The sequence below is a fragment of the Rattus rattus genome, chromosome 12 (genome assembly GCF_011064425.1).
Source record: "Rattus rattus isolate New Zealand chromosome 12, Rrattus_CSIRO_v1, whole genome shotgun sequence".
Taxonomy (NCBI): Eukaryota; Metazoa; Chordata; class Mammalia; order Rodentia; family Muridae; genus Rattus; species Rattus rattus.
In genome coordinates, this window is record NC_046165.1 from 82,434,524 (window position 1) to 82,461,634 (window position 27,111).

At 44.6% G+C, this 27,111-nt stretch overlaps 1 protein-coding gene across 1 annotated transcript in view; it reads right to left on the bottom strand.

Annotated features, from left to right (window-relative positions):
- Positions 1-8,081: 8,081 nt before the first annotated feature.
- Positions 8,082-27,111, bottom strand: part of Cadps (calcium dependent secretion activator) — a 442,640-nt gene continuing 423,610 nt past the window's right edge. The window contains 2 exon segments of the mRNA XM_032917997.1: positions 8,082-9,278; positions 12,157-12,261. Of these exon segments, the coding sequence (XP_032773888.1) occupies positions 9,099-9,278; positions 12,157-12,261 (285 nt within the window). The 3' untranslated portion in view covers positions 8,082-9,098.

Below are 27,111 nucleotides of genomic sequence, written 5' to 3' on the forward strand. Positions count from 1 at the left end.
TACTATTGCTATGATAGAGCACCATGACCAAAAACCAAGTTGGGGAGGAAAGGGTTTATTTGGCTTACATATCCATATCATTGAAGGAAGCCAGGACAGGAACTCAAATAGGGCAGGAACCTGGAGGCAGGAGCTGATGAAAGAGGCCATGGATGGGTGTGGCTTGCTGGTTTACTCCTTGTGGCTTGCTCAGTTTGTTTTCTTACAGAAGCCAGAACCACTAACCCAGGGGTAGCCCTCCCCACGATGGGCTGAGCTCCCCAGCCCGTATCAATAACTAATTAAGAAAATATTCCACAGGCTTACCTTACATCCCATCTTATGGAGGTATTTTCTCAATTGAGGCTTCCGTGTCTCTGGTGACTTTGTGTTAGGTTGACATAAAACCAGCCCAGGGCATTCTCTCTCAAGTGCTAGCCACCCTGTGAGGATGGTGGTGTTGTTTGTTTTTGCTTTTTGAGGCAGGGCCTTTCACTTGGCCTATCCTCCAAGATTAGACCAAGCTGGCTTCCGGCACCTCCTCTCTCAACTTCCCCAGTACTGGGCTTACAAGCGCAGAGCACACAGCCTGGCTTCCTATCCTGGGTTCTCAGAATCCAATTCCAGGTGCTGTGCTCTCAGGGCAAGTACTGCTATCAACTGGGCCACCTCCCCATTCCTACACCCTGTGAACTTAACCTTCTTCTCATTAACCCTTCTATGCCTGCTACCCAACGCTCCATACTCCCCACATCCCGGACAGCCTTCCAGCTTTACTTCACTATTGAACTGTGTTTTCTCCAGGCCCCGCCTCTTCCCAGAGGTCCTCTTTCCATGCACATTGGTGAAGAACAGATACGGGTCTTCTGTTTCTGACCTCAGTTCACTTTGGGAAATATCTTCCCCGGGACAGGCATATCCTTCTAAAAATGTTTTAAATATATTTTTTTAAGGGGAGCCTAAGACTGCACATACTAACTTTGCCACATAGGTTTGGGGATTGTAGAGGGTAGATACCATTCGAGTGTTTCCTTAGAGTGCTTGGGCATTCCGGTTTCGGAGTTCTTAAAACTGCACAACATTTTGGATTATAATGAAGAAGATATAAGGAGTTGATTTGACTCATGGCGGGAGAACAAATGAATCAGAGATGGTCTCAGTGGCTAACGATGCAGAAAGAAACCCATTTTCTGGATTTGGGAACTGAGAGTTGACCTTCATTTCTCCAGAACTCTTTGATCAGGATGATCTTAGCACTTTGAGCTTTGGACATGGCCTTGCCCTGTTATAGACTGCATAGAGGTTCATTTCCAGTACATTACAAAACCAGACATTGTTTAGTGGAAGGTTTAAGGGGTTCAAATGTCTACTTGTCTTGCGACATGCTATTCTATCTTCTTGTGGCCTCCGTTTTAATTTTAAAAAGTACTCATCAATCCAGAGCTAGCTATTGATATTTGAAGCAAAAATACTAAAGGGGAATTTGTGATGTTCAAAGGTTGGCTCCAAGACATGTCTGAGGAGATGAGGTAAGGGCATAGTCCATCTGTCTCTGTCACAATGATGTAGCGACACTAGGATCTGTGGTGCAGCCTTACCTTGCTCATGGACAGAGTTTTCATTTGCTTCAAATATTTACCATTGTAATTTTTTGCCTTTGATTTTTTCCCCTCAAATATATTTGCAAACCCCAAGCTCTGCTTCTGAAGTGCACACTGTCTCAGTCACACCCTTCCTGCTTTAAGCAGGGTGGTGCTTACTCTTTCCCGTCTTGTTCCTCACCTAGAAAAAAAGCATAGCCAGCTTCTCTCTGATGGACAGGCAAAAACAAACAAAAACAAAAACAAAACAAAAAAACGCCAACCTAATCGTGATTCCAACTGACTTGCCCTCCCACTGTCAATTTGTAGGAGATAAGAAAGTTTCTTTGTGTGCCTTTGTACTCCGTTCCTTTGGCATCGTGTGACTAATAGGCATTGTTTTATCCCTATGCTATCTGGTGGCTGTGATTAATTTGTTGCTCAGTGTTTTTCTTTGAGCTTCCATGGACTGTCATTAGGGTAGAGCACTCTGCCGACAGACGGTACCCCAGCCACCTCTGTTCTCATGTTTTGCTTCGTTATAACAAAAGCAGATTTATAACTATGGATGAAATGCATGATTTCATTAAAAGGAAAACAAATGATAATTTTAGTATTTAGACGAAGAAGCAAAACAACCTTGAATAAAAGATGAATATTTATTTTGAAAAATTGTTTAACAAGTATTGCGAAAATGTGCATAATTTGATTACATTTCAGATTTGCTAATCATGCGTTTGGTGGAAGCTAGCCATAAGGAACACACTCACTTTGGATCTCATTTGAAGGAAATCAACTTAGTCAACTTCGTGTTTAAGCAGTCACGGTACAATTCAGGTCGTTTGGTCAACTTTCTAAAATTGTCACAGAAACGCAAGATTTGACAGCGTGGTTGTTCATTCCTGCATGAGAAATTCAAGTCTCATTTGTGGTGACATGCGTAGTTTTCTGCCTTCTACTATGATACTTAAAAAACAAAACAAAACAAAACAACAACAACAAAACCCAAACCATGGTCCTGGGAGATGTCTTCATGGGTAAAATGCTTGCTAAACATGAGAGTCTGAGCTTGAACTGCCGGGACTCGTAGAAAGCCAACCACAATAGATCATGCCTGTAATCCCAACGCTTCTGAAGAAACATAGGATGCAGACACAGAAGAACGTCTGGTGACCTGTTGGCTAGTTAACCTGTCATATACCGTTATGAGCAAACATCAAAGAAACTCTGCCTCAAACAAGGTAGAAGGCAAGAACCCACATTAGAAGGTGTCCTCTGTCTTCTACCCTCTTGCTGTGGGGCACACACACACGTTTCTTCACTCACCAATATGCACACATCACCACACACGTACACACATCACACACCAAAAAAAAAAAAAAAAAAAAAACCCATGACAATACATTTATGCTTTTAGGATCATGATCACACTTAGGTCTGCTGTCTGCTCCTTCATGTATTGATCACATGATCAATTGATCAACATGTATTGATCGCCTACTGAATTCTAGGCACCCAACTAGCACACACAGTCCCTGACCTCGAGTAGTTGGCAGTCTAGCAGAGACAGACACATAAACAGGCAACTGTAATCCCGCAGTTAGACTGTGATTGGCTTTGGGATATTTCACAAATTCTTTAGTCACACATTTTCAAACAGTTTCTTGGGTCACTCCTGCAGATGGCTCATTTCCTCCACTGTGTTTTGATCCATCCTAATCTTATTTTCATTTTGCCTTACTTGGCTCCTGTCCCTGCTTTGACCAGAAAAATCTCCTTAAATGCAGCGAAGCCATTAGCAAAGTATATGGAAAGTCTATATGGGTAGGCATGCAGATGAGTCTATGAAGACAAGTAGAAAATGTGTTTTACAAAATTGTACACTTAGGATGATTAACATTTATATAAATCTATGTCGCATGTGTCAAATATATATCTAATATACTTGTTTATAATGTAGACATATTTGGGAGAGTATTTGACCATCTGTTAGCAATGGCTACTTTAGGGAAAGAGGCTGATGGGGATAAAATTGAATTTTTTTTCTTCTTGTAATTGTTTTATTTGATGTGTGTGTGTGTGTGTGTGTGTGTGTGTGTGTGTGTGTGTGTGCATGCAGCCACATGGAGGCCAGGGAGAAGCTTAAAACATTCCTTTCTTATGTGCCATGCACCTTGCTTTTGTTATTGTGGTTTTTTTTTTGTCTTAAGTGTGTGTATATGTGGTATATATATTCACATGTGTGGTCTCATACGTGAGTGTGTGTGTGTGTGTGTGTGTGTGTGTGTGTGTGTGTGTGTTGGACCACAATCGATGTTGAGAGTCTTCCTTGATCACTTTCAGACTGAGGCAAGGTCTCTCAATTGAATATGGAACTCACTGATGTCCCTAGTCTTGCTAGTCAACTTGCTCTCAGGGTTCCCTTGTCCATCTTGAGAATACCAGACTTTCCAATGAATTTAAATTGATTATTGGGATGAGAAACTTGGCCTTCATTTTCATACGGCAAGAGGTTTATCAGCAATCCCTGGTTTCTCACAGGGTTTCTCAAAGTTAACTTGTCTGCCCAGTAAGCCCCAAGGATTGACCTATCTCTACCTCCCTCAGCACTAGCATTATAAGAATGTACCATCATACCTGGCTTTTCTTTTTCTAACAGGGTGTTGAGAGTGGACTTCAGTTCATTGTGTGTACAACGCAAGGACTTTATAGATTGGGTTATCTCCCCAGTCCTCTATTTTATAAACATAAATGTAAAAAAATTAAAAACACTGCTTAGTATGGCTATCTAGACCAACAAATCCAAATTAAAGTCTGCCAAACACCTTAATCTCCTCTTCTTAACACAGTGTGTCCCAAGTTCCTAGGTACTTCTTTCCCTGAGGAGGAGACCCTAGCCCACTGAGCATATTTTAAATTATACATGCTTTGGTGATTTCCTGTATGAATATAGTATGTTTAGACCATATCCATCTTTCATTCTCTTTCTCTAACTCCTTCCAGAGTCCATTCACATCCTATTTCCAATTCTTCGTATCTTCCTTCTTGGCTGGTTTTACCCCTCCTCTTCCTCCTCCTCCTCCTCCTCCTCCTCCTCCTCCTCCTCCTCCTCCTCCTCCTCCTCCTCCTTCCTTTATGGCACATGGAGTTAATATAATGCTGTCTATATGCACATGGATGTAGGGCCATCTACTGGAGCATGGGAAACCTACCATGGACCAAACCATTGAAGAAAATGGACCTTTCCTCCAGTAGCAGCTATAGGCTTTGAAAAGCTCCTCCATCAGGGGTGGGACCTTATGAACCCTTTCTCTATTCACATTGGAGTGTTGACTGGCTTGGTCTTGTGTAAGTCTTAAGCAAGCAACCATACCTATTTGAGTTCCTGAGGGCAATGGCCCTGCTATGTTCAGAAGGTAATATTTCATGGCTGTCATTCCTGACCTCTGTCTCATGCAATGTTCCTGTTCCCACCTTTGCTGTGTTTCTAATAATGTGGGAGAGGTGGTGCGATGCAGGCGTCCCTGTTAGAGCTGGGAGCACCTCTCATAATGCTTTGAGTAAACAGGTATTTGCTGAGTGGCAGCCATGTGTTCCGGGAACTCATCCCCGTAGAACCCCACTGGCTTATTTTCCTGCCCCCTTGCTGTCTTTTTCCTGCCCGCCCCCACAACCGCTCTTCAAGTTGAACCTCTTCTGTGAGCCCCACTTTCCTGCTCCCTCCTCTGAGTCTTGAACCATCTACTCAAAAGAGGCTTTGGGAGATTCTAAGCAAAGAGCAAGAAGGTCCTCTCTATCTGTAGCCTTTCCTTCTCTGTTGAGTGGTCTCGGCTTACAATGGCACTGGAGCTAGAGTGGGCAATCTGGTACGGGCAAGTCTTCCCAAGGTGGAGAGGACTGCTAAGGAACGCACAGGAATGTCAATACCCTACTTGAGAGTAGCCAGGGTGCTGCCAGGAGAGAGTAGCAGAGGGCGAAGAGCTACACTAAGGATTGAAGGTGAGTTTGGCAAGGCTTCCTTGGGAAAGTGCAATTTAGCTGAGGGTTGAAAGATGAGAAGAAGCAGGTGCAGAGTGGCACCGAGAGGTGGCAAGTATGGGCCAGCCTAGAGAGGAGCAGGCAAGAGTCTGACCGATGTGGCCTTGTATGCTACCTTAAGGGGTTTGAGTTTCATTCTAAGAAGAAGAAGGTTGGATACCTTAAATTAGGGGAGGGCCTGGATTACACTTGTCCCTTCAAAAGATCCCCCAACTGATGAGAGGAAATGTGTTAGAGAGGTGAGGTGGTTTTGGCAGCGGGCATGAGCAGAGTGTGCTCACGATGCCTATATTGACCGTTAGGAGAAGGACTGCTTTTCCATCAGCTTAATCACGCCATGACGTCTTTATCTCCCCGGCCTTCACATGGTTCTAGAATTTTCACCTTTTACAAAAGAAAGAGGCTAACCAAATCACCAATAAATGTGTTCGAAGGAAATCAGCTCCGTTTTTATAACCCGCTACCATGAACCACTAGACCTCCCTCAACAGAATGTGGAAAGATCATACACTGATATACTTGGCCTTGCCAAGGAGAAGGGTAGGGGTGCTGACACACTGCTGGAGAGGTTGGTATGGAGCTTGGAAAACACCAGGCATCTTCCAAAAATAAGCGTGCTTTTGCCTTGGGGCCCGACAACTGCCCCAGAGGATATGTAGACTTTCATAGCAGCAGTCCTTACGGCCACCCTACATGGAAAATGGGTAGATCCATTGTGGCACATTTGTATACCAGAATGCCATGTGGCCATAGAATCAGTCACAGCTATCTCAGCAATGGAATGTCTACACATGCGCAAATGTGTCCTCTGCCGGCAATTCCATAAAAGGTTAAACTAGGAAAGTCTTTCCCCATACTTGGGATCAGGGTGGCCTTTGACCAGTGAGGTAGAGGGTGGCAGTGGGTCAGGGGCTCATCACGGACTGCGAGGTGCTTTCTATTTCTTGCTTGAATCTTTCCGTTTTGTGAATGTGTTCTCTCTGGGATAAAATATTGATCTGCATCCCAGGATGGATTCTCTTCAGTGTGTTTGTTTTAAAAGACAAGAACACACTGAAGCTCTCTTCCTTGATGTGTGCTTGTGGCAGGGGTAACCTGAGGGTTCAACTGGGCCAGTGTTTTATGTCTGGGCTCTTCTTGGGCCACTTCCTGCCCCACACGTTTTCTCCACCCTGCGAAGCTAGAGGACACTTTTAACAGTGCTATTTGAGAGGGAGTTTTAGTTTTCATTTGACCCCTGACTTTGAAGGTGCCGTCCTTTCTAGCCCGACCCTCTTCATGTCTTGTGTTATTCACTGCCCCCTAGCAGCGCCCCCTGCACCCCAAGTTTTAAATGTCAGGATGCTTCTTCTTTACTTTTCACATTTTAACATTATCTGCAATTCTTTCATGAAACAGTTTGTAGTTTTGCAACCCTGAGTATAACAAAAACATTGTCTGAAATCATAGCCTGTCTATTCTGACTGACCTAGCTCTGTGTCTTTGGGTAAATTAGCTGATCCTTTGTGCTTCTTTGAGATGGGGGTGATGTTGAGGCAGGGTCTTATGCTGCCTAGGATAGCCTTAATTTCAGTGTGTAGCTGAGGGTGGCCTTGAACACCTGGTTTTCCTACTTTTAAATCCCAATTGCTGGGATTAGATGTGTGATCTGCCACATCTGGCCCACATGACCTTTGATCCTTATTTCTTCATTTATAACAAGGATGACAGCAGTGCTCGCTTCATATTTGTTAAGAGACTTAAGTGAGGTAATTTATGGAAGTCACCTAGCTTAGAACAGCTGGCCAATAATGAGAGTTCTTGTACACTTGGCAAGAGCAGGAAGGCCTTGTTCCTGTGGCAGACCTGAACCGGCAACCCTTCTACCCTGTTCTCTTGGAAGAGCAGTCATTTCCCCTAGGTCTCAGCCCCCAAAGAGAGGTCAGCCTAGTTTGTGACAGACACAGATAAAGCAAGCAAGGGGACACATTTAATTTCTTCCAAACCCAGGTAATTATATTGTTGACAGGAGCTGGGGAGCGAGAAGAGTACTCCATGTCTTAGAGAATCTTGAAGAAAAAGACTTTAACAAATATATAAGAATCATATATAATTGGCACACGCTTTGTTTGAATGCAAACACTGCTGTTAAAGTGGAGCTTAAAAACAGTTTGTTGGCCTTCTCTCCGTACAGGAGAAACATTTCCTCTCGTTTACACTACTCACTTGCTTAGCAAACCCTTATTTATCCTACGAGGCAAAACATAATGCGCCCAACCTCAGATCCTGAATTAGTGGAGTGTGAATTACTGGACTTCCAGGCAGTCTCTCTTCAACGACAGTGTCAAGAATGCTCTAGAAAATTACCTCTGCCCACCCCGCCTCTTCTGTTTCTTCCTGAGTCTTATGCTTCAGTGGGCTTTCAAAGGAGGTGCAAGAAGACGGGCTCACACACACACACACACACACACACACACACACACACACACACACACACATTCTTAGGACGTTTGAATAATTGTTTATTGAGAAGCCACAGTTCCCCACACTTTTACAACTGTAGGCTTTTATATAAGGCAAAAAGCAAGATGGATCCACTACTTTCCACAGAAAGAAACAGCTCTACAGAGGACCCCAGGGTCGCTCAGTTACAGATCAGAGTGCAATGTACGTGACAGATATAAAAACAGTGTGGAACAAAATAATTGAAATCATGGTTACAGTCTACTGGAGGAGATATCCATATCTTATTATAAATACATTTATAGTCTAGGGTTGTCATTTCGATACTTTTTTTTTTTTTTTACATATACAGTTATTGAAACAGAAAACGTGACAGGTACTAGGATAAACTTCCACAGAAGACAGTTGGTCTGAACCTTGCTTGATGCTACATCCTGATCACATGGCCCCCTTGCCATGACAATTAAAATAATTAATCCACTTTATTATTAATCCAAGTTAATCAATAATTAACTTTTCTGGTGGTGGGGGGAAACTACAAGGATAAATGCAAAGCTGTGTTTGCCAGGACACAAACGCCCATTGCTTTCAGTTTCGGGGGATGAGAACAAAACGGAGACCAAAACCAAGCAGATCTATGTGCTTAAATTAATTTATTTATGTACTAATTTAAATACCTGATACCCACATATGTGAAACAGAGACTTGGAAACACACTGGCTCCCACGTCTGCTTCCTATCAGTACATACGGAGCACAGGGTGAAGCATCGTTTTGTTCTGCTAACAAAAGGGACACACCTAGCAGCTGAACTATGTATTCTCTCCATGAACAGTGTTTAAGAATGGTATTCCATATTGCTTGTAAACATAGAGACACAGAAACCAGGAAACCATGTGCTAATCTTGGTACCACGCAGCTAAAATGGTGTCTGTATTGGTAAACATCTCATGGGCATGGTGGTTGACAGAAAATTCCCTAATGGGGTTAACTAACAGACTAAAGACATGCATTGATTACAGGACTCCATCCCAGTGGACTCTTGGACCCAGAGAATGATCTAGTCGTCTTCTTCATCTTCCTCGTCACTGTCCTTCATGCTGATGCCTTGCAAGCCCCCTCCCTCACTCACGGACGCGGTAGCTTCCTCTACAGTGAGCCGGTTTCGAATGGTCTCATAGGTCTTGCTGTTTAAGGTGGAATCCAGGACCCCTTGCAATCGGAAATCTCTGTAGGTTTTCTATGGAAACAAAACATGAGGAGGTAAGACTGATCTCATCACAAGGTGAGGAGGGAGAGGGTGCAAAGCAGGCACAAGTGGGAGAGTCATGACTTTCAGCCAAGTGCCACGTTTTATGGATTGAAAAGTAAAAGCCACTCCATTCAGATTTCACTTGGACCGAGAACTGAGACTCAACCGATTGACAAGAAAACGAGAAACCGTGGCAGGATAAACTGTATTAGATGAGACAAAGCAAAGAACAGAAGCTTGTGTTTATTCAGATCCACAAAGGGAAACGTTCCATAGTTGTTTGCCTCCTCCCCCGGTCTACTTCTTTCTTTTAGGTTATTATAACAATTTGATCGACAGGATAAGGGGCCCTAACGTACACATAATGAGTGTATCAATTGGTTATGGTATTTTGTGATTTCTGTTGCAGTCTGGTCTTTAGAATTTGTGCCTGTTATAATTGCGTGAGCCGCGTCCCTCTGTCTCACCCACAAGATAGACATATGCATGTTGGTATATGAAACCTATTACAGGCAGCCACAATGATGGGCAAGATGGAGCGCTAATGCCTCATCAATATGTTGCAGGCATGTGACTCAGATCTCATCTCCTTGGGAAATATCTGCATCCGTATCCATTTCGTTCACAACTTTATGTTCTCAGGGAAGAAATCTGGCTCCCTTTCAAGAATAATGGTTGGTATTGCAGTATTACAAGTTCCTTTGTTCCTTCAGGCAATTTCTCTCGGATTTCCTTAGGTATGTATCCTAAGGACGGTTTCCTGGAACCTCCTTGGCGTTAACTGAACATGACCAGAAGCATCTGGCTGATGTCTGATTCGTTTTTTTTTTTTTTTTTGTTTTTTTTTTAATGGTCTTTCTATCTAACTACAAGCCTTTTCATCACAGTGCATATCATTTCAGCAGAGAAGTCTCCACTCTGTCACCTGTTGATACAGGAAACTTCATAAAGGGCTGAGAGACAGGATGGTAACCTTTTTAAACGTGACTCCCACATTATTAGTATTTTTAATAGTTCATCTAATGCAGTTGCGGGGTCGACAATCCCAGGTTTAATCCACTTTTAAAGTCACAGGTTACAGTGACTGTGGAGTTTATCAGCAAATACAGTTTGGTTCTATGAAGCCCTCGGCTTTGATTAGCTACTCAGATTTGAATCCTTCCCTTGTTAGTATCAAGGAGAGCTCAGCTAACCTTCATCTAGGTTCTGGTGAAGGAGTACAGCTTTCAGGATGAGGAATGAATGAACAAGTGAATGAATGAGTGAAGGGAGTGTCTGTTGAGGCAGGAAAGAGAGTTGGAAACCCTTGGGAATTTTCCCCGGAGAAGCAGAACTCTCAACGTGTCCCCAGGCTGCTGGTGGAGGACTGGCTAAGTCCACTGGGGTGAAGTAGTAAGGAAGAGTGCATTCTGGGGAAAGTGAATGCTCCCTTTCTGCGCTTTGGGGCTGCCACATGTCTGTTCTTGGCAGCTGGCAAAAATTAAGTCTCCTCTCCGACATATTTTTATTTCCAAATATTGCTAGTTTTTGACACAGTCATGAATAGATAACCTGAAAATTCTAAATTGTAATTTTTTTTTCTTCTCATGGCTACCTGGTCAGGTAAGGGTCAGATAGAAATCATCTCCAATGTATGTGCTGCACACATCAAGAATAAAAAGAAGAAAAGAAATATTTAAACAAAACAAAACAAAACAAAAAAAAGGAACTCAAGAGGGTCTGGCAGTGCTTAGTGAACTCGCCTTAAGAAACTGATTTGAAAAAAAAAAACACAAGGAAATTAGGCTGAGTGCACCATTCAAGTGCAGACATTTCTGTGACAATAGCTGCGGCTCTGTGCACTGTAACCTTCTGCTGGGCGGAGGCCTGGTGGGATCAAATGCAGATGACAATGACTCCTTAATTACACACAATGGAATGGTTACTGGGCTTCAGTCAGCACTGGGGTAGAGGAGCACCTTCAGGGGGGTGGGATGACTCCAGAGGAGACCACGAAGCAGGCTGGGGGAGATTTTTGGCAAACTGTTAAGAGAATTCAGCTCTGCTTATTACTAAAATATTTTAATGGAGATTTTTACGTGTTGAATAGGAGTTCTGCGTACGAACGTTTTTTTTTTTTTTTTTTAAACCCTCTATGGCGAGGCATCAAATGGAAACTGAAATGATCAAAAAACGTATTTACCCCCTTCTGGGATCTTATTATTTCATGTAAACCACTGCGATTTCACGCTGAAATAATTATCATTAGTCCACGGCATACACATAAGAACAGGGGGAAAGAGCTCCTTCCAGGGTATGTTATCTCACCTTTGTGATCCTTTACATTTGATTGTGTACACGCAGTGTAAGAGAAACCACTTCAATTAGCTATGAGAACAATATCGATTTGCATTCTGATAATGATCACAGAACACGTCTACAAGTAGCTGGGGGTAAATATTTCCACGAAATTAATTGTGGCAAGATTTTATTTAATTAAACCATAAATGAAATCGGGGATTTTACGCAAGGAGCCTAGTGGTGCCCAAAGCGAGCTTTGGAAATTGTGCAACACAGAGTTACAGGAGACTCTGCGACATTTTGGGTCCGGCAAACGTACACAATGGTTTTCCTTCATAGACAAAGATACCAGCGCCTGCCTACCCCTCCTTTTAAAGTCCAAGCTTGCGGTTGATGTCTCAGTAAGAAATTAACTAGGCACCACAAAGGGATCTCACAGGACTTTTTTTTTTGCATGAATGCTGTCTTAGAAATCATCATGTTGTGTATGTAGACGGGTACTTTTTGTGTTATGGAAGTTCTGCAGCTCGCCAATGAGGTGTGCTTCAGCGAGCTACGTGCAAAGGAGAAGGCTTTGTCTTTTTACCTTTACCATCCTAATTAGTGTTTTCAGCTGATAAATGTGAAGCTGGAGGTCCATCCGGTCGGTCAGCCAGGTGCAGATGACGTTCATGGAGCTGTTGTACCATTGCTGAAAAAGAGACAAGAGTTCTCCAGGCAACACATCATGGAGGGACTAGAGGACAGGGTGGGGATAGGTCACATTTGAGCACCTGTTTGGTTCCAGAGGAAAAAAAGAGGGTTAAACAGAATCGAAGAGCACAGAGAAGACCGTCAACGCACAAATGAGGTGCTAGTTCAGTCTAGACTAGGGCAGTGCGGACTGGGGATTGAACCTGGGACTCTTCTACTGCCCGCGGCACACGTGCGGTCCATCTCTGAAGACTCGCCTGTCTTGTGCTCCTGATTCTTGTCTGAGTTGGTTCATGCCACTCGGTTGTGATTTGAGGCTCTGTCTATTTTCTAATGCCATTGTCTCCAGGGCCAGAAGAGGGACAGGGGTGCCTCCATTGGCACGTAACCTTTGAGAATGACCCGGATGTGTGCAATTCTGAGAGCCAGGTGGAGAGCCTGAGGAGTCGAGGGGTGGGTATTTACGACCATTTGTCTGACTGGGGCATTCCTACTATGGATAGCAAATGAGGATTTCTCTTTAAGGGCCAAACTGTTCTGGGCAGCATTTAAATGCCCTTGCATTAGCTGTGCAATCTGTTTTAATCTTAGCAGAAAAAAAAATATGGAATATAAGAGGGGAAAAAAAAACTATCTACAAATGAGCTCATTTCAAGCTGTTGAAATCATACTTCCCCTTATGGGGGTTAAATTTTGCTTCTTGTCTGTGAAAAATGCTTGAAGCTGTGTCACTTTAGACTGCCACCCCTGTGGAGCAGGAAGTCTCTGGTGCAGTATAATTTTGCAGTACTGCTCATATATTCATAAATCTCACTCAGAGACATATGAACAGTGTTATGAAGTGTCAGCATGAAAAAAAAAATCTAATCTTTTAAACTTCACCAGGTTTCATTACGCTCTGCCGCTTACACCAAACAATTTACAAATAAAATGAAAAGGTGTGGATGGGCCTATACACTTATTTATGTGACATCTATATGAACTGTGCACAGGGACGATGCGGAAAATACGATGATGATGAAGGAGGAGGCGGAGAACCGAGGCGGTGTATACGCTCACACACTCACCAGCACACACAGGCACGCACACACACACACACACATCGCACACCAGTGGGGATTCAAAAAGCATAAATAAAAACATGTTTCTGATGGTAACTCCACCCTTTCTCACCTAAAGATCATCCAAAATCAGTTTATGCCTAACACTCACAGTTTTTCTGAAGCCTTGTTTCTGACTTAATTTCTTTAAAAAAAAAAAAATTAATTTGGGGTTTTACTTGCAAGGTAGAACTGCCAAGTTTCACCTTGCAAGAAACTACGGAGTCGCAGCCATGGCGTATAGAAGCCCTCTTTGCATCTTTCTTATCTAGGCTCCTTCCTCATCCGAGCCAAGTATGGCTCTCTTTGGAGCCCAGCCGCAACAGGGACCATGCTACCCCAGCGAGGCGGGCGGGCGAGCAGCCTCACAGCCAGCTCCTGCTCTTTTAAAGATCATGGAGGAGAAACTGTCAGTTGTAGGAACCTTCTGTCCCTCCCCAGGGAGCAGGCGGCTGGGGGTGGGGATTTCTTGCTGAGATGGGCAGTTCACTCTCTAGAGGGTGGGTGATTTGTGAGGGTCAAGTTGCTTCAGGCGTGGACAGGTTTTCCCCCTCTAGGGGTGAGAACATTTTTCTGAAACTTCTTTTTTTAGGGAGGGGTAGTGGTGGTTGTATGTGGAGGGTGTTTTTGGCACCTCCTGCCTTGGGATTCTTCGATTGCTGCTACTACATCTGGGGCTTGTTACGCAGCTCTGGGGACTGGCGGACAAGTATTGGATCACAGGTAAGCATGTGGCTTTTAAAGCGCCTCAGCAGCTAGGGACTCTCCTGGCTTCCATAGGCCTCACCCTTAGACTCACCCTCTGCGTCTGATGTGTACTCTGCTTTACTCCAGGGAGAATTCGTTCTTACCTTTGTCCTTCCAGGGGTTGGAGGGTGACCTTCAAGACAGCTCAGGTGACTAAATGACTAAATACACGTGACAGTCCTGTGATGGATACATGTCTGGGACACAAAAGAGAAGTGTGGCACTCTGGCTTCTAGGCAGAGGTGGCATTTTTCTTTGGCTGTGACGACAGGCAAACCGGCGCTGGCTTCTATCACTGCCAGCAAGCCTGGTACATCATGCCTTTTTCTCATCCCTGAGAGACGCGCCACCTTTCAGGGAAAAAAATATAGCACCCCCTTCCATTTTACATAGGCTCTTCTCGCTCCCACAAATGGCTTTAAAATAGCATAATAAATAAATAAGAATCAAAAAATACGAACGAGAAGGTAAGGCTGCTGTCAGCAGTCCTGTGCCGCTGAGGAAGGCGGCGGAGGGCTCGCATACAGGAGAGATCAGTGCATCAGAGCACGTTCCCATCCCAGCAGCAAGAACACCCTGGAACATCCAATCTCCTCCTGAATCTCACATCTAGCAGGAGAAGTGTAAAAAAATGTATGATGCCCCATTGGCTACACATTTAAAGAGGCAAAAGGGAGAAAGTGAGTCCTTTCCAAACCTTATGCTCAGTAGATGGAATCCGAGATGATTTCAGATGAGGCACAGCCAGTGCGAACTTAAGAGTTTTCCAGCACGGGCATCAAAAGGCATTTAGATGTCGGAGACAGAAGTAGGTAGTGCCTCCTAGAACTTTAAAATGTTAGGGGCTGATGGGGGATCTTCGTATCCATTGGAAAGGAAGAAACAAAGGCCCAGAGAGGGGTTTTTTGACTTTTTCCGATATCATGCAGGAAGCGGGAGTCTCCAACATGGCCATGGCACTGAAACAGATGGTCACGTGCAGTCTCCCTCCCTGTGGGTACTGGAATGTGCTGGCCATCACAGGTGAGTGGCTGTATGCCTCTCCAAGTCTCTAGCTGGGGCTAGCACTCCAGTTACTAAAAGCAGGCCCCAGAGGAGGGATCTCGCCAGTGACAGGTTTGCTGTGTTTTATGGCGATCCTAACGCAGCAGATTTGTAACGATTCTTTATAAGAGAAAATTTATAAAGCAGCCGACGTCCTCCCTATTTTTGTTTTGTCTTTCCCTCGAATAAGCCTTGTCCGGAACCATTTTAATACCTGAGCACTACATTTTTGGTACCATACGCTTTAGGTCTGAGGAAGGAGAATTAGGAGTTGACAGTGCTCACTGGATATTTCGAATGTGGTCATGATCTGCTGTCCCTTAACTCAGGGAAACTGATCTGAAATTTCCCAAGCAAGGCTACTTTAACCCTAAAAACACGCTGGAGAAGGAAAATGGCCCATAGACTGGACTCTTATAATATAGCTACCACCTAGTCGTTTGGGGAAGGATGTTTATTTCAGCTCTGGCCTGTGGGCTCACACAGCAGCTGAGCGCACGGCTCTGTTTGGAAGGCCAATGGGACATTGTCTGCCTCTTCTTCCTTCTTCTCTTCTTTCCCAACCACACCAACCTATACGTGAGACAAGCTCTCACTAAACCAACCAGGCTGGTCTTGAACTCATGCCCTAGCTCAGGCAGACTCTTGCAGACTTGCAATGTTGCAAGTGGTCTCCGAGGAAGCAGGACCACATGCCTGTACTACTCAGCTTCACCCTTTCTCTCTCACAACCATCTCTTGTGTCACTGATTCTCCAAGTGCCCTGTTTGATCTTAAGTCTCTTGCTCAGGGGACCTTCCCACCTCAACCTCCCAAATGCTGGGCTGCAGGTTTGCTCGGCGGGGCTTCATGGCATTCTAGCATTGCAGTGTTGAAGAATGCTGGCCCTAAGACACCTCTGAACTCGAGACTTTGAGTAAGGACTTTCATCCTTAGAGACTCAGGTTACTGACGCAAGTGGTCATTTGCCTTTGAAAAGAATACTTGTAACACATGCATGCATATACCTAGTAGATAGCAAAGCTGTTACGACCACTGTCTTCGCCTCAGCCCCAGCCACCACCGATCGTCACTACCTCTCACCCACACTGTTTTATCTCTGTCTCTCAAGCTAAAAAATAACAAAACACAGGGGCATAGGGCTAGTTATCTGGGAAAACCTTGCAGTGGAAGATATGATCCCTAGGGGGGATGTCCTGGAATTGTGTGCATAAGCCTTGAAGCGACATAGGGGTAGCCCTGAGCAATGGGATTCTATTTAAACTCAGGAAACTACCTTTGGTTCACAGAGCACATTTTAAACCAACATTGATTTAGGTTGAAGTCTTGAGTTAAAAGGCCTCCCAGAATGAGTGACTTTCCAGACCTGGCAGGCACAGACTCAGTATAAGCTTGTTTGGCCACTCGTTAGCTGGAGAGCCTCGAATTAACTGCTTAACTCTATGACCTTCAGGCTTCTCTTTGGGTCACACCAGTACCAGCTTCATAAGGTTGCCATGAGCATTAGGAGATGATTTATGCCCAGTGCTGACCAGAGCGAGTGCCACATAGTAAGTGCTCAATAAAATAAGCGTTTGCTTATAGACACTTTATTAATGTGTAGAACAAAGTTATTGTTCTGCCTCATTTCTAGCAGAAGTGTGGGCCATCTGATACTTAGATCTCTCAAGCCACTTGTTCTGCTCTCAAGCATAGTGACTTCTGTAGGGCAATCCTACCATGCAGCCTTCACCCAGTACAACATGGGCTGTTATGGCTAGGATCAGTGTCCTGAGAGACCAGGGTCACATACAAGCATCATTGACAAATGTGATATTCTTCAAGGACTTTGGTACCTTAATTTTGAGTTTTTGAATGTCTCAACTAGTCTTGTTGGCTCCCCTCACGATACTCAACAAGGGACTAGTCACTCCAACATATCTAAGTCTCCCCTTTGGTTGGACGGACGGAAGCTTCATTCCCTAGAAACTGAAGAGTTGACAGGTGAGATGCATAATTAATGCCTGAGAAGGTAGGGCTCCTGGAACCAGGGCTTTCCCTCAGAGCTGGCCACCCCAGTGAGTAATACAGACTGATACCAGAGTAGTCTCTGCCGAGGTTCTGCCACTGTAACTGCCATGCAGATTTTCTTATTTAAAAAATGTATCTATTTTTATGTTATGTGCATTGGTGTTTGGCCTGCATGCACGTCTGTGAGGGTGCCAGGTTTTGTAGTTACAGATGGTTGCGAGCTGCCATGTGGATGCTGGGAACTGAACCCAGGTCCTCTTGAAGAGCAGTCAGTGCTCTTAACCATGGAACCATTTCTCTAGCCCTGATTTTAACTCTGTTAAGGACAGAGTCTCTTCCTGCACATCTGATTGCCCTGTACTTGCTAGACCAGGCTGGCCTCTTCCTTGCAGCTATCCTCTTGCCCCTGTCTCCTGATGCTAGGGTACTAGGATACATGGTAAACACCACCAGGCCTGGCTATAAGTCTTACTTCCGCTCTCCACACCAGAATTGGAATTCATCTGCTGCCCTATAGAGACTTTGCTGTTTGTGGTACATTTGTTCCTGAAACGAGCCACATGTCGCAGATGAATAATGGCAGAAACCAGGCACAGAGGCTGAAAGAGCATTCACAGCACTCACAGGACACGAAGATGGTTTATCTCCTTAACGTAACCTTCTCAGATGAGTCTATGTCTTAGAGATATTTGTCTTTAGTTCCTGTTGCTGACAAAGTACGGTTTTGTGCAGAATAATGATCTACAGCCCCAGGCATGCACAGAGATATTCCCATGAGCCTGCATAGAGTTAGCAAAAACAATGTTCAAGGAACACGGATCCACCACTATGTCCAGATCCTACACAGAATATACAAGTATGATACAGTTTAATTGCTGAATTAAACAACTCTGAGCAGTCCCGTTTTGCATGCATGTGCGTGTGCACGCGCGCGCACGCACACACACACACACACACATATGATAAAAGGATGTATAACTAGTGAACGTGGAAGTAGTTTGAAGCTTTTTTGTTTTAACCGCCATATCATTATGAGTTTTTTTTTTATTCCATTCAATTCTATGAAGAAGGTAAGGATATTGGCTATACAGAATCAGTGTCAGTTCTAGGTTCCAGGTGTCTCACAAGCTCTAGAGTCCTGAAGCCCTCTCAGAAGTGCGTGGCTGGGACAATGTTGTTGAGCCTCTTTCTACTGGAGCCCAGGCTTGGCTGAGCATGGAAAAGCTGCCCGTTTTATGAGCTTAGAGAGTGGCCGCACAGACAATGGGAACCTGGGGGTGCTGTCATGGAACGTTACTCAATGGCTTTATAGGGATTGGCAGATTAGATGCACAGAACACATGAAACTCAAGAAGGATGACCAAAATGCGAATGCTTCACTCCTTCTTTAAAAGGGGAACAAGAATACCCTTGGGAGGGGATAGGGAGGAAAACTTTAGAACAGAGGCAGAAGGAACACCCATTCAGAGCCTGCCCCACATGTGGCTCATACATATACAGCCACTAAACTAGAGAAGTTGGATGAAGCAAAGAAGTGCAGGCCGACAGGAACCGGATGTAGATCTCTCCTGAGAGACACACCCAGAATATGGCAAATACATAGGCGAATGCCAGCAGCAAACCACCGAACTGAAAACGAGACCCCCATTGAAGGAATCAGAGAAAGGACTGAAAGAGCTTGAAGGGGCTCGAGACCCCATATGAACAACAATGCCAACAACCAGAGCTTCCAGGGACTAAGCCACTACCCAAAGACTATACATGGACTGACCCTGGACTCTGACCTCATAGATAGCAATGAATATCCTAGTAAGGGCACCAGTGTAAGGGGAAGCCCTGGGTCCTGCTAAGACTGAACCCCCAGTGAACGGGATTGTTGGGGGGAGGGCGGTAATGGGAGGAGGATGGGGAGGGGAACATCCCCCCCAAAAAACAAAAAAAAATAAGGGATTAGTAGGAAGAACCACCATCACACACAGGAGAGATGAACTGAAAAGCCTGCATGGGTGAGGAATGCCATTTCTTAGCCTTAATGGACATGGCTTCCTTTCTGCATATAGCTCTAGATACTTCGGTAGCTCCACAATGCTGAAGGGAGAAGTTCCTCATCGAGAGAAGTTCACTTTCAATGGAAATGCAACCAGAAAAATACCCCGTCTTGAATTTTCCTAGGAGTTCTGCAGCTGGAAAGGTATGACATTGTAAACAAACAAATGTTCAGCCCTGGAAATGATACATCACAAACTATAGACTGTTCAGTGGGAAGAGAGAACAAAGAGTAGAGCCCTTGCATGTCAAATGGATTCTATTTTTCCTCATGAGCTATAAGGCATTGCCAGAACGCACTGGAGGAGAGTCACTTTCGGCCAAGTCCCAAACCTGTCAAGACCAGCCCAGTACAAAGCCTAGTCCTGCTCTTGCTTTTCCTTCTTTCCGCAGCCTAGGCAGACCTTGATATTAGGGTCCTCCTGCCTCAATTTCCCAAACAGCTAGAACAATAGGTACACACTACTAGGTTCAGCTTGCTTTTTTTCTCTAAAGGAAATTTTACTGATGTATCCTCTGTTAACTGTAGTACATGGCTTTTATTAAAACCCATGCACATATGTATTCATACACACACACACACATATACACGTGTGTGTGAACACACACACACTGCCCTGTACCATAATTGAGGATAATGTTTAGTTCAGTATCATAAAGGAAGCCAGAAAATTATAGTATTTGGCCCAGGATTAAAAAGCACATCTTTCCACATCTCCACATTTCCTTTGAATAAATACTTGTGTTATTGTCAAATATATCCAGTATATTCTGTCTCGGTGATAAGAATGGCTCTCTGGCGTAAAACTCATCTCTTTTAAGCGTGTACATCCTTAGAAATAGGCGCGCTTGAGACATACATGCAGACAAGCAAAGCGCTGAAGGCTTGGGCAGGTCATAGCTCAACTTTTGAGAGAATGGTAGTTAAGTTTCCACCACTCATTTCACCCTAGAGGTGACAAGAAGAGAGACTCAGTGAAGTAAAGTAGCCCAGCACCTAGAAGCAAGGAATCAAAGATTCAAGGGCAGTACAAGCTGGCGGCTGACAGAACGCACTGGGTCCCAACTCTTCCTTAATCTCTCTGAGCTTCACCTTCCTCATCGAATAACCAGAGAAAAAAATAAACTACAGAGTGCAGGGGAGGTAGCGTGTGGAGAGAGCTTTCACAGCGCTGGATATAGAAGATGTTTGGCTAGTCTAGTCGGGAGCGGCACTGTCTTACCCTGCTTCTCACGTAAGAAACCGAATCACCCTAAGTGCGTTCAGAGCTGATTTCTGAGGGCGCTCTTTTCTTCTGAGAAGGCCCGAGCAAACAGGTCATTCGGTAACCAACTTGTGTCTTTGGACTGGGGGGGGGGGCACAGTGAAAATCTGGAGGATTTCGAACTTTTATCTGGAAAGTACCTTTCTCCAGCCACGCACAGCCTTGCGTAAGAGAAACCAGCCCAGCATCTCGTCTACTGAAGAAATGGCATTTTCTGTTGGCAAGGAGTCAAAGAGGAAGATGATACCTGACCACACCTATGTGACTAAGCTCTTTGCTTTGTTTTCTTTTTTGAGACAAAAGTGAGTTATTATTAGTTAGAACGACAAAAAAAAAAATTCCCACAACCTTTTAAAATTGCTGTATTGGAATACTGTAATAAAATATTTTACAATGAAGCTTTCAATGCATATTCATTCCTTACCATTTGAGTAACTTAAGAACCTGTGAAACATATCATCCTGGCTTTCTTTAAATTCCACCAAAGTCCCCGTGGCTTTGTTAAGCCACGGTCCAGTGGGCTGCTCAGGTCTAACCCTCCCAGGATTTGGGTGTTAGTCAGGATCTTAATCAAAGATTCAGAGGGTAGGAGGAGGAAGAAGCCCAGCTTGTGGAAACCATCTCTGCCAAGTGGGGAGAACACTAAAAGACTGCGTGTAGTTCATAGCAAGTTTTTGGATTTGTCAAAGCTCCCCAAAAGCTAAATCAACACGTCGTAAAAGGGCATATCATCCGAACGCTTGTGGGAGTGGGGACACTGTTGAAAGATGCAGTCTTTTGCCACACTTGAGTGTTGCTGTAATTCAAGATCCAATCTTCTCAAACAACTGCTCTCAGAATGGGTATTTCCCAGCCATGGCTTTGGGACGCTTGGCTAAAAGCATGAAGCTATAATTGGACACCCAAGTTAGAGGTCACAGACCAGCGGCATGACCTCAGATGCTTAGTGTCTTTTGAAGCTAAGGGTGGGTTATGGTTTTCTCCTCCCCACTTGTGAAATTCTCTGGATGCATAAAATCCTACCTTGGTACGTCTTTGCAAAGATTATCATGACGGCTCTTCAAGGAGGCCGTGTCCTCACCAGGCACTGCTGTGGGGCTCTCTGAGACTGGCTGACATGGGTTCAGAAAGAGCGGGGAAGAGGACTTGGGTCCTAATTTGCTATCAATCTCTTCCCATGAGGAAGGGGTAATGCAGAATAAACAATTCCCTAAAAATTTATATTGCTTCTGCATTTTCTATAGAATCTTGCATATGACGTTTAGTATTTGAGAGCAATATTATTTTAACTCCCTTTAAGGAGACCTACATGGTGCCAGGCATGGTGGTGCACACCTTGGATTCCAGCACTTGGGAGGCAGAGGCAGGTGGATCTCTGTGAGTTCAAGGGCAAGTCTGGTCTACAAAGTGAGTTCCAGGTCAGCCAGGGTTGTTACAATGTATTCAAGACCAAATTTCAACTGTTTGTACTCACAGTGTAGAGAAATTGGCTACCCTAGGTAATTTGTTAACATCAGTATTACGATGGAATGATCAAAAGAAGGAGAGAGTTCAAACTGGCACTCTTAAATTAATTTACTGCTGCTTCAAACGCTTCATCAGTGTTAGCAGGATAGAGAGTGTACAGGAGAGCTCGGAGGCTCCAGGAATCCTTTCTGAAAGCAACTAAACAGAAGAGTTCAAAGCTCAGCTTACGTGGGTAAATGTCTGGAGAAGAGACTGCCTGTGTGTGTGCCTATGTGTGTGCATGTGAACGTGTATGTGTGAGTGTGCGTGCGTGCGGGTGTATGAGGTTTGGTTAACCTGTTTGCAGATTCAGTAAACTACATAAGCTAGTCAACATTAGATGATTAGTGATTTTGTTGCTGCCAAATCAACTCATTATATAAAACACAACAGGTCACAAAACCGTAAGGTGGGTGGGTGGTCATCTGTAAGGATATGTGACTGCTCTGAGATTAGGTTTTATTTCCTAATAAATGTGATATTGCTGGGCACAATTTGTCACCTTGGAATCAGAAAATGATGTCAACCATCAACTGTCGGGTATCTCCTTAAAGACAGAAACACCTACGATGGAAAAGCAAAGGCTCTAAATGAAATTTCCAGTCGCAAATGCTTCTTCAGATAGAATGCAAATGCCACTCTTCGGCCCTCCCCACAAGCTGGGTAAGCACTATTCCAGATCGATAGGCAGACAGCTCAGCAAACACGCTTCTCGGTAGTGATGGAAAAACCTGACAGCCAGGTCTCAGAGAGATGTCTGAGCACCTGTGATGGAGAGAGCTTCATTCACAATAGCCCAGTGGTCGATGCAGCCCACGGTTGGTCAGGGGATACTGCATACACTTGATTCCTGCAGCCTTGAAAGTCAGGGGAGACCCTGTCAGATGCCACAGATGGATGCTCCCTTAGGACATTTATGCAAAGTGAAGCAAATCAGTCACTCGTCACAAAAGCCACTGTATGATTCACTTGTATGAGGGGGTCTAGAAACAGAGAGCAGGGTGGTGGTTGGCAGGGGCTGAGAGAAGGGAACAACTGCAGGGTTATTAGTATGTGTAGAGTTATAGCTGTAAAAAATGCAATGGGTGTTAGGGACCGGTTGCAAAGTACCAAATCCACTTCATGCTGTGGAACTGTACATGGCAGAGGGCAAAACACTTATTACAGTGTACTCCGTGTAATGTACTTTTAACACACACACACACACACACACACACACACACACACACACACACACACACGAAACAAAAATCACTTCCCATACTGCAAAGGAAACTTGGTTAAGAAAACTCAATACATAGCAATTAGTATAATCTTTTTTTTTTAAAAAAAAACCTGTGTGCTTGTGTGTGATATGTGTGTGCACAGCACACATGCTTGTGAGGCTGGGGGAGGTCAGGTGTCCTCTCTCCCTCTGTCTGCCTTATCCCCTTGAGGCCCTGGACCTGCAGCTAGGCTGGCAGCCAGCAAGCTCCGGAAGTCTTCCTTTCCTTCCTCCTCCCAAGTGCTGGTACTATAGTGTGTGCCACCATGCCTGGCTTTTCACTTGGGTGCAGCAAGTATTCTTACCCCCCCAGGTCCCCTTCCCAGACACTCACGTTCCGAGCTGGAACAGTCTCTTGTGCTTGACAGAAAGGAAAACAACGCGTCTAAGAGAAATACGGGACATCGACTCTCAGGATGCAGACAGTTCCTCAAGGTTTGAGTCTTGACATGGTGAAGCACGAAGAACAAATCTAATAGCATTCGTTCAGTCATTTATTCTGTTTATTTAAAACATGCCATGGGGCCAGCATTGCTAAGTCTGAAACAGCAGTCACTGTTTTATCTGTGATTCTTCTTATTGAGAATTGGGTCCGAGCGACAGAAAAGGACTCATTTTTTTTTCCCTTTCTTCTTTTGCACTACGTGTCACATCAGCTCATATATTTTCAGAAAGTCTCAACAGCCCTGCACTTACTGCCAAATCCTACCCTACCAAGCACACGTTTGCTTGAGCGGCTCTCAGTCACCACTGAGACCCTGGTTGCCCAAAAGGGCAGTGCCTCCCTACCATGCATCGCTTTACCACAACAGCCTTATTAAGGTTTGGAATGTGCGTTCAGGGAGCCTTATTTTAGGAAACAATTAAGTAGAATTAGGCTAATAATGAGAGGCAGGCAAAGCTTTTGCCCTTTACCGAGAAATAACCCTGCGTGGAACATTTATACTAATAAAAATCATGTATTTCTTAAATGCCTCCAAATGATCTTTGCACCCAGCTTGGCAGTTAGCACTGCCCCACGGAGGAGAATTTACTCCCCAGGCTCAGGGGGATTATTTCCACTTTCTCTACCAATGTCGCCCCTCAGTAAATACGTGAGGCTCTGAGGTGGAGATGCACAGGTCTGCCGGCAGGAATTTTGCAGGAGACTTGTTTCTCATTGCATCTTAAAGAGTGTGTCAAGGCAGAACAGAAAGGCTGAGTTTCCTTGCCAGTCCTGAACGTCGGCCCCACCACAGATTTTCTAGACCCTACCAGTTCTTGCTCCGTAGGAAGATGGGTTTGGCCTCATTTACCTCAGAGAGTGTTCTCAAAGCTCTGAACCCATACTCATTCACCTCAGCCATCAACGGGCCTTCTAGACCTCGAGCTCCCAGCACCAGCCTAGGCAGGAAGTGACCGCTGTGCAAAAGGGGACACAGACCCTCCAGTGTGATACTCTGTCTCCTTGACAACACTCCAGCTGGTGGCCCGGGGAACAGACTTAATTTCTTTTCTTTCTCTGCTCACCCTCCCGGTCCCGTACCTCTTTCTTCCCTCTCTTCCTAGACGCAAACGTTATGACATCCAACATAAAGTTGCCGAAATAGCAATCTTGTCTCTGAATATATAAATTGCAAAAATTGATATGAATAAATCTGCAAGTAGCACACTGATTGTGGCACATTTTATCAAAGAACAGCGCTCGGTTGCTCGGTGGCTTGGGGAGGGGGTGGTGTCATTACACATAGAGAAAACATCTGCAAATCTCAGTTTCTTTACTTAGAACTGAATGGAGACATGACCTCCTGTTCCTTGCCATGAACCCTGAGTTCACACTCATATTTTACATGTTACAGGAAGCCACAGCTCGCCCCAGGGGTGCTGCAAACAGACACGCAGAAGCCAGATGTAGCCCCCCCCCTCCTGCTCCCCTAATGCACCTGAAGAAGCCGGCAACCCCACATTCAAAAGCTGACGTGCTTGTAGCTTAAGGTCACTTCAGATTTTGTAAAGAAGAGGACAAAACCAGGAATGCTTCTAGGGCTGGGCTGTCAGCAGGGAGGCAGAAGGATTACAAGAAACCTGTGACTCTGCCTCTTTCTGCCTTTGCTGGTAGTTTTTTTGTGTGTGAACAAGTGCCATACAACAGATTGAGCCTCGTATAAAGGCCTGAGACTGTGCAAAGGCTTCCCGCTGGGCCTCAGCTGTGCTTGCAATTAGCAATAGGCACGCAGTGATTATTGTTGGGGCAGCGGATGGCAATGCGAAGTGACAAGTTTTATGGGGGAAGTTGGGAGTGGGGATGCTCTGTAAGTTTCTTTCTTTTCTTTTCTCTTTTCTTCTTCTGAAAAACAAAACAAAACAAAAAAAAAAAAAACAACCCCGAAACCAAACCAAAACAAACGATAAACCCCAATCTCTACCGTTTTTTTCCTTAGCGGGGCTAAAACCTCCATGAACTGGCTCTCCCCGGGCCCCCTCGATCATTCAAAAAAGCCTTAACAAAATTGTTAAAAGGATATTTCTCTCAGTGTTCAGAATGCGGTGTTTCTAGGTCAGAGCTTCCTTGCTGCCATATTTAATGTCAGAAATACCCATTTGCCTCAAATTAGTAAAGAGCTTGGAGTTGAGGGCAAGAGATTAGGCGTACAAAATCACTCAGCAGGTGACGGTAGGGTGGATTTGGGGGTTGAGAAGTCTTTAAAACTGACTACAAGACATCATATAGTTCTGACAAAAGAACACAGTAATCCTACCTGCTTGCTTTAACCACTGTTGTTTGCCTATTATGTGCTTTAATGCTCACGAGAGTAAAACTATTGCTGATGCTACTCAATTACCATAGTAACTCACACCGGTGACCTCTTATCGAAGGGCTCCCAGCCCAGCTGAACTAATCCAAAGACTCTGTTGCTTTTATTTCAGCGATGTCATATACTGGGACGGAACATTCCAAACGGAAGCTATCCCTCAGTCTCGAGGACTGTTTCCGATTGTGGTAAACGTCTTCCCCCTTTTGAATCTAAGGTGGTTTGAGGTCCATGGATCTGAGGCTGTGCGGTGCATTCTGTGAAGACACAGAACAATACCCCATCAAGAGAAAGGAACATGTGTGCATCAAAGGCCAGACCCACACAGCTGCTGGGGCCCTTCAGATTCCCTTTAGGTCTCTGACTAGGCTGTCCCAAGTCTGGCCAAGAGGCTTACAGGAGCTGATTCTTGGGGGGGAACTGCTACCATTTTATCCTATCCTTGGGTGTAAATGCAGACAGAACAAAATGACGACCCAGAGAGATTTAACTGTCAGCTCGATAAAATGAAGTAAAAGTAACATCAGCTCACACTGTCCTGCTTCCCGTTCCCCAGCTTGGGAGTGCGTGTCCGAGAGAGCAGCACACATCAGACCTTCCATCTGACTGCTTTAGGGATACAGACTCACCAGGGCAGCGTACCAAATGCTCTGAGAAGTCCCGCAGAAGAGAAATCCATCTAGCTTTGTGTTTTGCCAAACGCTAAGGGGCCACTTTTCATCAAGTGCTTCCTAGTTAACCTCTCTCAGGGTTGTTTGTGTGGCCATGAAGCCACACTGGAGAGCAGGCATGTGCTGATGCCCCTAGCTACATTTACAGTAGAACTAAGGAGCGTGGAAACAAACATTTAGTGCTACTTATGTGTCAGAGACTCTCCTATTCAGGGTGTGCGCATTAAACTGGTTGAATTCTAACAGCCTCAAGAAGTAGGCACGTTGGAAATCCGTTCTTTATATTTATGTAGTATGTGATAATTATATGTAATCATTCTCTGTGAAGAAAGGAAATACAATAAGTCATATGCAATAAATTAGCTTTTAAGTTTTGTTACATTTGTCCTGTTTCTGACCCCTC